At 43.3% G+C, this 14,804-nt stretch overlaps 1 protein-coding gene across 1 annotated transcript in view; it reads right to left on the bottom strand.

Annotated features, from left to right (window-relative positions):
• The window catches only part of itga2b (integrin, alpha 2b), a gene marked incomplete at its 5' end in the record, with an annotated part of 29,066 nt that extends 14,897 nt beyond the window's left edge, over window positions 1–14,169 (bottom strand). Inside the window, 13 exons of the mRNA XM_084145485.1 lie at window positions 138–190; window positions 363–428; window positions 512–555; window positions 880–924; window positions 1,208–1,327; window positions 1,767–1,812; window positions 2,001–2,050; window positions 2,354–2,525; window positions 2,941–3,038; window positions 5,586–5,716; window positions 11,007–11,179; window positions 13,293–13,454; window positions 13,660–14,169. Of these exons, the coding sequence (XP_084001611.1) occupies window positions 138–190; window positions 363–428; window positions 512–555; window positions 880–924; window positions 1,208–1,327; window positions 1,767–1,812; window positions 2,001–2,050; window positions 2,354–2,525; window positions 2,941–3,038; window positions 5,586–5,716; window positions 11,007–11,179; window positions 13,293–13,454; window positions 13,660–14,169 (1,670 nt within the window). The remainder of the gene's footprint in view (window positions 1–137; window positions 191–362; window positions 429–511; window positions 556–879; window positions 925–1,207; window positions 1,328–1,766; window positions 1,813–2,000; window positions 2,051–2,353; window positions 2,526–2,940; window positions 3,039–5,585; window positions 5,717–11,006; window positions 11,180–13,292; window positions 13,455–13,659) is intronic.
• Between the last annotated feature and the right edge of the window lie 635 nt (window positions 14,170–14,804).

Raw genomic sequence — 14,804 nt, 5'->3', positions numbered from 1 at the left:
TGAGCTCTTTTTCATGGTTCCTCAAGACAGCAAACTAGCGACCAGTGGCTTAGATGCTGTCAGGTGGTTAATTCATGTTTAATACTTCAATGATCAAGGACTAAAAAAAGCAAGTAAGAGAGTTCTGACTTACTTACCCATCATTGTTAATATCAGTCACTGCAACGCTGTGGCCAAAGTAAGAGGCCACCTGCAAGATGAAAGATGCATGTGGTTTTGAGTGGACTACATCGCTCATCACTCAGATATCAACACATAGGCCTATCTGTATAGACATGATGTCACATAGTGATCACTTCTTCATCCTGTAAACAAGTCAATCAAAATAAAGTATGATGTAAGTTATGTAAGCATAGTCTCACCTGAGAGCCTAAGAATCTGTGTTTCACTCCCAAAAAGTCAATTGAATTTCCATCATAGATTTTGACCTGGATAAAAACCAAAACATTAGCTTAGATCACTCTCTAATAAATGAAAAGTAAATGATCATAACGCCATCGGGAGCCCTTACTGTTCCTGCTGTGTTGCGGTCATTAGGCACCCCAGCCACATAATCTGAAACAGAAAATAAATACTGGATTTAAAACACAATAATTAATTATTGAGAAATGTTTCAACCTTTTGTATCTTACCGACAAATGTTTGAAGGTTTGTACAGCTGTCACTATCACTACCAGGCACATAAAGTGTAGGAAGTTATTCTCTAGCCTGGGCACCAGTCTGTGGGCCTATGTGCTAACATTCCACCCCTTGCCATTCCATGTCATGCCAAACATGAACAAATGCTTGGCATGACAATGAGTTGGAATGATAGTACAAACTGGGACCAGGCTAGTAATTATCTGGTTGTGTGGACCCTTTTGACAGAAACTTTCTCACCTGGTATTGAGTCTCCAGTGAACTCGCCAGTGGCCACAGAATACCCTGTTGGCGAACCAGTGTAACGCATCAACCTTTCTGGTTTATTGAACTAATGAGACTGTCTCTGAATATCATTGGACTGAATATTTTAGGCCAGTGGTTCTCAAACATCTTCTCGGGGTAGCACACCTGATTCAACTTGTCAACTAATCATCAAGCCCTTGATTAGGTGAATTTGGTTTGCTAGTTCAGGGCTACAACAAAATTGTGAAACATCTGGGCGTCTCTGAGAAGAGGCTTGAAAACAATTGCTTTAGACCACAAGTCTTGAGTGTAACCCTCTTACCATGGTAACGATCGTATCCACCAGTCTCAGGGGAATGGGTTTGTCCTGCCACATAAGGTTTGGCATTCTGTCTCTTGGCACTGTTGACAATGTCAAGCAGTCCTGCACTGATGATCTGACCTGCAACAGAAAGGTTAAGCACCGCAACCAGCATTTGGAGAATACACTTTAGTGATGTTTATACATATTTATTTCATAATATTCCACAGTGATATTAGTATAATAAAGCAGACGGGTTGCCTCCCACATTAACAATGTTCTGACATGCTGTTGCTCTAGGTATGGAATTTTCCAGAGACTAGTAATATGATCATTCATCATGCTCAGTCATCATCAACCATTACCTTCCTGGAGACATCCTAACAACAGGGCTATTAATGTACACATTCTACCTAGGAGTGTTGATGAATGCAATTATGGAAGCCACCATGTTGTAGCCTGGTTAAACCAGACTGAACGCTACACTCACCACTGTTTTACCTCAGTGTAGTGTTCAATCTGGTTTAACCAGGCTAATAATTTTGTTAACACACTCTGAACACCAGAGGGCACATGTTACCTTGAAAGTAGTAGCCTCCAGGGGCACCAATAAGGAGCCTTCCATCCTAGAATAGTACAGCAAGAAACAAATCCAATTATTGTTATAGATGGTGTCATAACACTGTTGGTGTAATTACTACCTTACAATATCATAAACTATGTGGCTCTAACCATTACTGATCTATTCTGCTACATTACTGTGCAATGTATAACATTATATGAATCAAAAAGAAAAAGTTTGGAGTGTGGGCACCTTTGTTATGTCGGAGCTAAATCCCACTTCACAGTATCGTCTGTCATTATCTGAAAATCAAGATTAGGATTAAAGATGAAAACACGCAGAGTAGAAAGAAAGACCAGCAGGCAAACTTGTGAACATGAAGTCAACTGCTATTTTAAGAAGGAATACCCTAGTAGTTTTGAGGCATAGCAGTGACAATAATACTAAATTACCACCACAGTTCTGACTGGATGCTTGTTTGGCTGCGTTAATTCTGATCAAAAGTGGGCTGAATGCATAAATGCAGCCTTTAAGTTTTGAGTGGACAACAGAGGAACCTCTTACTGTACTGTACAGGTACTAATGGCATGACTAATATCTCTTACTGTACTTCAGGGCTTTGTAAACCTTCTCCGTCATGACTTCTTTGCAGGGGGAGAAGTCAACCGTTTTCCCCGTCAGTGTGTTCAACACTAGGCAGTTACCCACTGGAGTGTTCTGGGCCTCGTCACGTTCACCCACGTCTATCACGTTCCAGTGGAACAGGGGGGCACAGGCCTGGCGCAGGGGGAGGGAGGGAGAGAGAGAGAAGGGAGGAGAGGGAGAAAGAGAAAGAGTGGGAGAAGGAAAGTGATATAGAGATCAAGAGAAGGGTAATACAAAGTGATGTGGAGAATGTAAATTAAGAAGGAGCAGAGGCAGACAAACATAACATTGGTAGAAAGAGGGAGTAGGTTGGTGGTTGGGAGAAACATAATGATAGAGGGAGAATGACAGTGGGAGAGGAAAGAAAATATATCGAGGGAGGGAGAGGGGTTGTGTAAAAGATTTAGAGGATCGATATCTGATGCATTCTATACTGCACAGTGACTGTATACAGCGGCCGTCAGACTCACAGCACAATGAGTGACTGGTTTCAAAGAGTCAGAGAGAGTGGGAAGAGTATTGTGCCACAATGGCTGGAAAAACTCACCACAATGTAGTTTCCGGAGGATCGCACAGTAGCTCCAAACCACTGGTGGGACTTTGAGGACCTTATCACTAAGTTCTGGTGAGGATAAACCTCATCACCTGTATTTACATCAGACAGCTCAGTTTGTCAACCTTTTTGTACTATTTTATACATTTTAGAATAATAGTGAAGACATCAAAACTATGAAATAACACATATGGAATCATGTAGTAACCAAAAAAGTGACCAAAATATATTTTATATTTGAGATTTTTCAAAGTAGCCACCCTTTGCCTTGATGACAGCTTTGCACACTCTTGGCTTTCTCTCAACCAGCTTCATGAGGTAGTCACCTGGAATGCATTTCAATTAACAGGTGTGCATGGTTACTGTGGAATTTCTTTCATTCTTAATGCGTTTGAGCCAATCACTTGTGTTGTGACTAGGTAGGGGTGGAATACAGAAGATAGCCCTATTTGGTAAAAGACCAAGTCCATATTATGGCAAGAACAGCTCAAATAAGCAAAGAGAAATGACAGTCCAGCATTACTTTGACAAGAAGGTCAGTCAAGCTGGAAAAAATCAAGAACTTTCTAAGTTTCTTCAAGTGCAGTCGCAAAAACCATCAAGCGCTATGATGAAACTGGCTCTCATGAGGACCCCCACAGGAAAGGAAGACCCAGAGTTACCTCTGCTGAAGAGATTAAGTTAATTAGAGTTAACTGCACATCAGATTGCAGCCCAAATAAATGCTTCACAGAGTTAAAGTAACAGACACATCTCAACATCAACTGTACAGAGGAGACTGTGTGAATCAGGCCTTCATGGTCAAATTGCTGCAAAGAAAACACTACTAAAAGACACCAATAAGAAGAAGAGATTTGCTTGGGCCAAGAAACATGAGCAATGGAGATTAGACCGGTGTAAATCTGTCCTTTTGTCCATATTTGAGATTTTTGGTTTCAACCGCCGTGTCTTTGTGAGATGCAGAGTAGGTGAACGGATGATCTCTGCATGTGTGGTTCCCACCGTGAAGCATGGAGGAGGTGTGATGGTGTGGGGTTGCTTTGCTGGTGACACTGGTGATTTATTTAGAATTCAACGCACACTTAGCCAGCATGGCTACCACAGCATCCTGCAGCGATACGCCATCCCATCTGGTTTGCGCTTAGTGGGACTATCATTTGTTTTTCAACAGGACGATGACCCATCACACCTCCAGGCTGTGCAAGGGCTATTTGACCAAGAAGGAGAGTGATGGAGTGCTGCATCAGATGACCTGGCCTCCACAATCATCCGACCTCATCCCAATTGAGATGGTTTGGGATGAGTTGGACCGCAGCGTGAAGGAAAAGCAGCCAACAAGTGCTCAGCATATGTGGGAACAACTTAAAGACTGTTGGAAAATAATTCCAGGTGAAGCTGTTTGAGAGAATGCCAAGAGTCTACAAAGCTGTCATCAAGGCAAAGGGTGGCTACTTTGAAGAATCTCAAATATGAAATATATTATGATTTGTTTAACACTTTCTTGGTTACTACATGATTCCATATGTGTTATTTCATAGTTTGACTGTCACCAGCAAAGCACTCCCACACCATCACACTTCCTCCTCCATGCTTCACGGTGGGATCCACACATGCAGAGATCATCTGTTCACCTAATGTGCATCTCACAAAGACACGGCGGTTGGAACCAAAAATCTCTAATTTGTACTCATCAGACCAAAGGACAGATTTCCACCGGTCTACTGTCCATTGCTCGTGTTTCTTGGCCCAAGCAAGTCTCTTCTTCTTATTGGTGTCCTTTAGAAGTGGTTTCTTTGCAGCAATTCGACCATGAAGGCCTGATTCACGCAGTCTCCTATGAACAGTTGATGTTGAGATGTGTCTTTTATTTTAACTGTGAAGCATTTATTTGGGCTGCAATTTCTGAGGCTGGTAACTCTAATGAACTTGTCCTCTGCAGCAGAGGTAACTCTGGGTCTTCCTTTCCTGTGGCGGTCCTCATGAAAGCCAGTTTCATCATAGCGCTTGATGGTTTTTGCGACTGCACATGAAGAAACTTTCAAAGTTCTTGAAATGTTCCGTATTGACTGACCTTCATGTCTTAAAGTAATGATGGACTGTCGTTTCTCTTTGCTTATTTGAGCTGTTCTTGCCATAATATGGACTTGGTCTTTTACCAAATAGGGATATCTTCTCTATAACAACCTTACCTTGTCACAACACAACTGATTGGCTCAAATGCATTAAGATGGAAAGAAATTCCACAAATTAACTTAACAAGGCACACCTGTTAATTGAAATGCATTCCAGGTGAATATCTCATGAAGCTAGTTGAGAGAATGCCAAGAGTGTGCAAAGCTGTCATCAATGCAAAGGGTGGCTACTTTGAAGCATCTCAAATATAAAATATATTTTGATTTGTTTAACACTTTTTTGGTTACAACATGATTCCAAATGTGTTATTTCATAGTTTTGATGTCTTCACGATTATTATACAATGTAGAAAATAGTACAAATAAAGAAAAACCCTTGAATGAGTAGGTGTGTCCAAACTTTTGACTGGTACTGTACTTACTAATCTACAGTATGCTAATATGTTCACAGCATCAGTAAAAAATAGAGAAATGCATGAATAGGACTGTTGATACGTAAAGGTTTACCTTTTGTGTCAAAGGTCATGGTAGTACAGGCCCCTCCTGTCTGTGCCCAGGGACAGAGATACACAGCCCCCGCCTCAGTGACTCCTGGCTGACTGGTGTTGGCTCTGGGGGCCCCAACCACAACACTGATGCTGTGGGACAGAAAAAACTAGGGTTAAAATAACCTCTGGGATTTCAGACAAGCATGTGATGAAAAGCCATTCAAACTCCACATACAGTTGAAGTCGGAAGTTTACATACACTTAGGTTGGAGTCATTAAAACTTGTTTTTCAACCACTCCACAAATTTCTTGTTAACAAACTATAGTTTTGGCAAGTCGGTTAGGACATCTACTTTGTGCATGACACAAGCAATTTTTCCAACAATTGTTTACAGACAGATTATTTCACTTATAATTCACTGTATCACAATTCCAGTGGGTCAGAAGTTTACATACAATAAGGTGACTGTGCCTTTAAACAGTTTGGAAAATTCCAGAAAATGATGTCATGGCTTTAGAAGCTTCTGATAGGCTAATTGACATCATTTGAGTCAATTGGAGGTGTACCTGTGGATGTATTTCAAGGCCTACCTTCAAACTCAGTGCCTCTTTGCTTGACATCATGGGAAAATCAAAAGAAATCAGCCAAGACCTCAGAAAAACATTGTAGAATTCCACAAGTCTGGTTCATCCTTGGGAGCAATTTGCAAACGCCTGGAGGTACCACGTTCATCTGTACAAACAATAGTTTGCAAGTATAAACACCATGGGACCACGCAGCCGTCATACCGTTTAGGAAGGAGACGCGTTCTGTCTCCAAGAGATGAACATACTTTTGTGCAAAAAGTGCAAATCAATCCCAGAACAACAGCAAAGGACCTTGTGAAGATGCTGGAGAAAACAGGCACAACAGTATCTACAGTGTGGAGAACAAGTATTTGATACACTGCAGATTTTGCAGGTTTTCCTACTTACAAAGCATGTAGAGGTCTGTCATTTTTTATCATAGATACACTTCAACTGCGAGAGACGGAATCTAAAACAAAAATCCAGAAAATCACATTGTATGATTTTTAAGTAATTAATTTGCATTTTATTGCATGACATAAGTATTTGATACATCAGAAAAGCAGAACTTAATATTTGGTACAGAAACCTTTGTTTGCAATTACAGAGATCATACATTTCCTGTAGGTCTTGACCAGGTTTGCACACACTGCAGCAGGGATTTTGGCCCACTCCTCCATACAGACCTTCTCCAGATCCTTCAGGTTTCGGGGCTGTTGCTGGGCAATACGGACTTTCAGCTCCCTCCAAAGATTTTCTATTGGGTTCAGGTCTGGAGACTGGCTAGGCCACTCCAGGACCTTGAGATGCTTCTTACAGAGCCACTCCTTAGTTGCCCTGGCTGTGTGTTTCGGGTCGTTGTCATGCTGGAAGACCCAGCCACGACCCATCTTCAATGCTCTTACTGAGGGAAGGAGGTTGTTGGCCAAGATCTTGCGATACATGGCCCCATCCATCCTCCCCTCAATACGGTGCAGTCGTCCTGTCCCCTTTGCAGAAAAGCATCCCCAAAGAATGATGTTTCCACCTCCATGCTTCACGGTTGGGATGGTGTTCTTGGGGTTGTACTCATCCTTCTTCTTCCTCCAAACACGGCGAGTGGAGTTTAGACCAAAAAGCTATATTTTTGTCTCATCAGACCACATGACCTTCTCCCATTCCTCCTCTGGATCATCCAGATGGTCATTGGCAAACTTCAGACGGGCCTGGACATGCGCTGGCTTGAGCAGGGGGACCTTGCGTGCGCTGCAGGATTTTAATCCATGACGGCGTAGTGTGTTACTAATGGTTTTCTTTGAGACTGTGGTCCCAGCTCTCTTCAGCTCTTTGACCAGGTCCTGCCGTGTAGTTCTGGGCTGATCCCTCACCTTCCTCATGATCATTGATGCCCCACGAGGTGAGATCTTGCATGGAGCCCCAGACCGAGGGTGATTGACCGTCATCTTGAACTTCTTCCATTTTCTAATAATTGCGCCAAGAGTTGTTGCCTTCTCACCAAGCTGCTTGCCTATTGTCCTGTAGCCCATCCCAGCCTTGTGCAGGTCTACAATTTTATCCCTGATGTCCTTACACAGCTCTCTGGTCTTGGCCATTGTGGAGAGGTTGGAGTCTGTTTGATTGAGTGTGTGGACAGGTGTCTTTTATACAGGTAATGAGTTCAAACAGGTGCAGTTAATACAGGTAATGAGTGGAGAACAGGAGGGCTTCTTAAAGAAAAACGAACAGGTCTGTGAGAGCCGGAATTCTTACTGGTTGGTAGGTGATCAAATACTTATGTCATGCAATAAAATGCAAATTAATTACTTAAAATTCATACAATGGAATTTTCTGGATTTTTAGATTCCGTCTCTCACAGTTGAAGTGTACATATGATAAAAAGTACAGACCTCTACATGCTTTGTAAGTAGGAAACCCTGCAAAATCGGCAGTGTATCAAATACTTGTTCTCCCCACTGTATATCCACAGTAAAACGAGTCCTGTATCAACATAACCTGATAACTCCGCTCAGCAAGGAAGAAGCCACTGCTCCAAAACCGCCATAAAAAAGCCAGACTACGGTTTGCAACTGCACATGGGGACAAAGACCGTACTTTTGGGAGAAATGTCCTCTGGTCTGAAGAAACAAAAATATAACTGTTTGGCCATAATGACCATCGTTATGTTTGGAGGAAAAAGGGGGTCGCTTGCAAGCCGAAGAACACCATCCCAACCGTGAAGCACCGGGGTGGCAGCATCATGCTGTGGGGATGCTTTGCTGCAGGAGGGACTGGTGCACTTCACAAAATAGATGGCATCATGAGGAAGGAAAATTATGTGGATATATTGAAGCAACATCTCAAGACATCAGTCAGGATGTTAAAGCTTGGTCGCAAATGGGTCTTCCAAATGGACAATGACCCCAAGCATACTTCCAAAGTTGTGGCAAAATGGCTTAAGGACAACACAGTCAAGGTATTGGAGTGGCCATCACAAAGCCCTGACCTCAATCCAATAGAACATTTGTGGGCAGAACTGAAAAAGCGTGTGCGAGCAAGGAGGCCTACAAACCTGACTCAGTTACACCAGCTCTGTCAGGAGGAACGGGCCTGAATTCACCCAACTTATTGTGGGAAGCTTGTGGAAGGCTACCCGAAACATTTGACCCAAGTTATACAATTTAAAGGCAATGCTACCAAATACTAATTGAGTGTATGTAAACTTCTGACCCACTGGGAATGTGATGAAAGAAATAAAAGCTTAAATAAATCTCTCTACTATTATTCGGACATTTCACATTCGTAAAATAAAGTATTGATCCTAACTGACCTAAGACAGGGAATTTTTACTAGGATTAAATGTCAGCAATTGTGAAAAACTGAGTTTAAATGTAATAATAATAATAATATGCCATTTAGCAGACGCTTTTATCCAAAGCGACTTACAGTCATGCGTGCATAAATTTTTTTTTTGTGTATGGGTGGTCCCGGGGATCGAACCCACTACCTTGGCGTTACAAGCGCCGTGCTCTACCAGCTGAGCTACAGAGGACCACAAATGTATTTGGCTAAGGTGTATGTAAACATCCGACTTCAACTGTACCTTGCCCAATTTAATATAAGAGTAATACCAGCATATACACTACATGACCCAAAGTATGTGGACAGCTACTCATCAAAATCTCATTCCAAAATCATGGGCATTAACCTCTACGGGATTGGTGTCCCGTATACAGGACGGTTGAGCTAACGTGCGCTAATGTGATTAGCATGACTGTTGTAAGTAACAGCAAACTTTCCAGGACATAGACATGTCTTATATGGGCAGAATGCTTAAATTATTGTTAATATAACTGCACTGTCCAATTTACAGTAGCTATTATAGTGAAAAAATACCATTCTATTGTTTGAGGAGAGTGCACAACAACAAAAAAACGTATCATGGCAACTGTTTGATACATTCACCTCTGAAGGTAAATAATGTACTTAGATTCAGTAATCTTGCTCTGATTTGTCATCCTAAGGGACCCAGAGATAAAATGTAGCACAGTTTTGTTTGATTAAATCAATTTTTATATTCAAATGTAGGAACTGAGTTCTACATTTTGAACCCCTGCTGTCTCTGGCTCCACACCCACCCCGCCCGGCCATCTAGATGAGTGAAAGTAATGTATAGGGTCCGATCCTTAAGAGGTTAATATGGAGTTGGTCCCCCCTTTGCTGCTATAACAGCCTCCACTCTTCTGGGAAAGCTTTCCACTAGATGTTGGAACACTGCTGCGGGGACTTGCTTCCATTCATCCACAAGAACGTTAGTGAGGTTGGGCACTGTTGTTGGGTGATTAGGCATGCTCGCAGTCGGCGTTCCAATTCATCCCAAAGGTGTTCTATGGGATTGAGGTCAGGTCTTTGTGCAGGCCAGTCAAGTTCTTCAACACCGATCTTGACAAACCATTTCTGTATGGACTTCGCTTTGTGCATGGGGGGCATTGTCATGCTGAAACAGGAAAGGGCCTTCCCCAAACTGTTGCCACAAAGTTGGAAGCACAGAATCATCTAGAATGTCATTGTATGCTGTAGCATGAAGATTTCCCTTCACTGGAACTAAGGGGCCTAACCCAAACCATGAAAAACAGCCCCAGACCATTATTCCTCATCCACCAAACTTTACAGTTGGCACAATGCATTGGGGCAGGTAGTATTCTCCTGGCATCCGCCAAACCCAGATTAGTCTGTCGGACTGCCAGATGGTGAAGCGTGATTCATCACTCCAGAGAACGCGTTTCCACTGCTCCAGAGTCCAATGGCAGCGAGCTTTACACCACTCCAGCAGATGCTTGGCATTCCTCATTGTGATCTTAGGCTTGTGTGCGGCTGGTCGGCCGTGGAAACCCATTTGATGAAGCTCCCGACGAACAGTTCTTGTTCTGACATTGCTTCTAGAGGCAGTTTGGAACTCGGTAGTGAGTGTTGCAACTGCAGACAGACAATTTTTACGCGCTGGTTCCGTTCTGTGAGCTTGTGTAACCTAGCACTTCGCGGCTGAGACGTTGTTGCTCCTAGATGTTTCCACTTCACAATAACTGTTCTTACAGTTGACCGGGGCAGCTCTAGCAGGGCAGAAGTTTGAAAAACTGACTTGTTGGATAGGTGGCATCCTATGACAGTGCCACTTTTAAAGTCACTGAGCTTTTCAGTTAGGCCATTCTACTGCCAATGTTTCTCTATGGAGACTGCAAGGCTGTGTGCTCGATTTTATACACCTGTCAGCAACGGGTGTGGCTGAAATAGCCAAATCCACTAATTTGTGTAGTTTTACAGATACCATAAAAACTATGCAAACCCTACTGAATGAAGAAAAGCCTAAACTTACCAAATAGTACATTGCAATACTCACGTGTTGTTGCTAAACTGATAGAAATCTGCAGAGAAGCCAAAGAAGCTTCCCTCAGGGCCAGAGAACTCCGTGAAGTTAACCAGGTTTAGATTTAAGGTGTCAGAGTAATGTGGGAGAGCAAATAGCATGAGACCCATCATTTGTATTGATATATGAATCCGGTGTTCCTCCATCTTTTTCAGCTATACCGCTTTTGTCCCTACGTCAACTCCCTGACCTAAAGGAAGGCTCCCTCACTGCAAGTGAAACAGTAATCCAAATTTCTTGCCAAATGTGTTCTTCCGATGTGAGTAATTCTTATCATCTTCAGTTGTTTCCGCAAGGCAGGGAACTTACACAGTAACGTCGAGAGGGCTGTCATCGATAGTGCATTGTTGTTGAAGGATGTTTTTCTTGCTAAGCGAAATTTCTTTGCAGCTCTCATAGCATTGTGGTGAGTGGAGTGTATGCCACCAAATATGGTATCTCTAACTGTTTCCTGCAGATAGGACTTTGCAGAGAATATTTTGTGCAATGAAGTGAAGAGATGTGAATCTGTCAGAACAGAACTGCAGCTCTCACACACATATATTTATAGTGTTATATTAACTTGTCAACAATGTCTGTCATAGTACATCAATGAAAAAAACAAAAACATTGTATTAAGTATTCAAGAGTGTGCATAACCAAGGTATAACACTATCGGGATGTGAATCCAAATACTATTTTTTCAATTTTTTTTCTCTCAGTTGGGAGAGAGAAAGAGAGAGAGAGAGGGAGAGAGACAGACAGAGACACACACAGGGCGGGGTTGCTGGGTTTGAGAGATTACACCCAACCCCTTCCTTCCCAGATGAGTCCTCCCCAGGGCATGACAATTCATGGAAACAGATGGAAAATGTAAGTGGACCTGACACAAAATGACTCCTGTAGCTTCACACTCACTTTACACTCCCCTCCCCTGTACACACGGTAGGACGACTCATAAGTTTGGTGTTTTCAGCTTTAATAAACTCTTGCACAGAGGACATGAAAAACATAATGTTCTGTTTCAATTTAGTGAAAAACAAATGTAGAATTAATTCTATAATAAAGAACATTTTACTGAGTCATACAGCTGTCATTGAAATATGTATAACAGGACAAACCCCATGATAGTGTTATATAAAAACACATATCATAGTGATCTGTCCCATAATGTGAATGATTACACAGCTTGTTGAAGAACTGTACCCGTACTTTAACTGACCTGAATGAAATCACCTTGGACACTCATACAAATATCTAGGCTTTGGTCTGAATATAAATTGTCTGCATCTACAGATGGTTCGACACCTCAGAGAGGTACAAAGATGCACAAAATGAAGTCAAGCTGACAAACAACATGATTGTGAAGAACCTGAGATGGTGGATTAGTGCTTTGTTCAGTTCTGAAATATCGCAGAACTAGCCAGAAAGGAAACTAGCCAGTACATTCAGGGAAAGAGAAGAGAGCGCAGTCTCCCAGAGAATACAGCAGAGTATATTATCATAGCTACAATGTAGATGTGCATGAATACTGTAGATGTGTACACATTTTGAGTTTCTTCACTCCGTGTTACTCAACGATGGACCCAGCTAGCATGGCCACTTGTGTACACCAGTGGCAAGTGGTCAGATATCAGAGAATGGTGTGTGGTCACCTTTGGTCAATGGTCGAAGAATGGTAAGAGAACTGCCTCCATCTCTACTCCACTGTGTGTTCCAAGGTGGTGGGCTGTTTAAGTGGATCCTTGGGAAACAGTTCCTTAAACTCAGCCAACCAGTCGCCAGGGCAACCCCATCGTGGGTGGAGCACCAGGTCATGTAGTAGGCCAGCAAGTAACGCCCCCACACACGGCCCCACCCAATACACCTGCAGAGGAGAGAGATACTTTTTTTGTAAGTAGTTTTGTATGTGTGCACTATGGTGTGATGTTAGTAAATAGCGTCAATATACTTTTGTAATTTTCATGGAGCACAATGAGAGATAGTCAACTTGGCCAGACTCACCCAATGGTTATGAAATTTTAAAGTGACCACAGCTGGACCAAAAGACCTAGCAGGATTCATCCCACAGCCAGTGTACCCAATCTGGTCAGAGGAAGAAGGTAAAGAGAGAGAGAGGGAGAATAAGAGAGAAGGGGGGGCATGAAATCAAAAGATAAGACAAATGTAAAGATCTACAAAATGTTTTAATTGACAAAATCCATCAAATTACCCATAGCAACTCTATTGTGGCCAGACAGAATTTAAACTAACACAAATAGGATCTGTCATCTTCCTTACCGCTACTAGATTTCCCAAAGTGACAGACAAGCCGACCACTACAGGACCCAGGAGGTGGAAGGCTGATTTGGGTCGTGACGTAGCGAGGACACAGACTACCAGCTGAAAGGTGATGGCTGTCTCCACTGAGAAGGCTTGGCATGGGTGGACACCCAAGGCTACCTGGAAAAAGAAACATTTTACAGATAATGTTTATAACACCCATAACCCATAAACACCCATAATCAATTAAGCAAAAATACAAAAATACAAAGAAGATTTTGGCAAAACATTTCTAATAATGTATTTTCGGAAGCTATAATACTACAGAAAAACAATACTTCACTACAACCTAGAATCAAATAAAAATGAATCAGATGTGACTCACCTCGTTGAGCCCCAAATGCCCTCTGAGTGGGGCAGGCACCATTCCCATGAGGAGGGCACAGGCACAGAGTGCACCGAGGAGCTGTGCCCCCACGTAGAGGACAGCTCTCCAGGGGCTCACCCTCAGTCCTGCAGCCAGAGCCAGGGTCACAGCCGGGTTCAGGTGGACCCCTCCTCCAGAGGTAGCAGGACCCAGGCACACAGATACCACAGCCACAGAGGCCCCGAACGCCAGGGCCACATGCAGGGGGTCAGGGTGGCACTCGGAGAGGGGCTGGGTGTCCGAGAGAGAGGATGGGTCTGACTCGAAGGACAAGGCATGGAGATGATGATCACTGGTGGGACTGGAGAGGCTACCATCCCAGGCTGGAAGCTGGGGCCGTAGCACCACCGAGGCCAGACTGGCGAAGAGGAAGAGGGCAGTGCCCACAAATTCACACAGAAGGTCCCGGAGGAAGGAGAGTGTCCAAATGTTCTTCAGAACCAACGCCAGACTGGAAAGGACTTGCATGATGGAGGAATGAATCTCTGTCTCTCTGTTGTCCTGTTTCTCTGTTTGTTTGTTGCTCTGCCATGAAACACATCCAGTAGTCAGCAGCAGCAGAACCAAACAACCACAAGGGACTGCAATGGTAACCTATATAGAGGGGGCACATACCGCTGTGTGACGCATATGTCAGGAAGGCGGCCTCTGTTTCCCCCCGCTGAGATATTTACCTGTCCCCCTCAGTATACTGCTTGTATTGTGATGTGTACTGTAGGTGGGTAAGGGTGGAGGGGAGGTGGGGAGGCTTAGCTTAGCCAATGCATGTTTTGGCTTTCTGCTTTCCTGTACTCTCAGATGGCTGCCGGTAAATGTCGAGTGGTGTCTTCTTTCCGGGGGGCCACAGATTTACCCATAGGTAATGAGGGGCCACTAGCTAGGGGCCGCTAGCTTCTGGTCTCTCTTTGCAGCTGGGGGGGGGGGTCTCCCCTCTTCCTTTTCCCTTCTTCTAACTCTCTCACACACACCCTTGCCTCTGTTTCTCAAAGAAAAGTGCTTCACCACAGAGGATTATAAGGTTACCTGAAGCTTTATATCTTTCAGTGTGGCTGAGGTTTGAGCTGAACAAGCCAAAGCCAACTAACTGATTTGCAATTAGTGGT

The sequence above is a fragment of the Coregonus lavaretus genome (assembly GCF_964263955.1).
Source record: "Coregonus lavaretus genome assembly, chromosome: 28".
NCBI classification, from domain to species: domain Eukaryota; kingdom Metazoa; phylum Chordata; class Actinopteri; order Salmoniformes; family Salmonidae; genus Coregonus; species Coregonus lavaretus.
The sequence above is the reverse complement of the archived record's forward strand: the minus strand, read 5'-3'. Positions and strand labels throughout refer to the sequence as shown.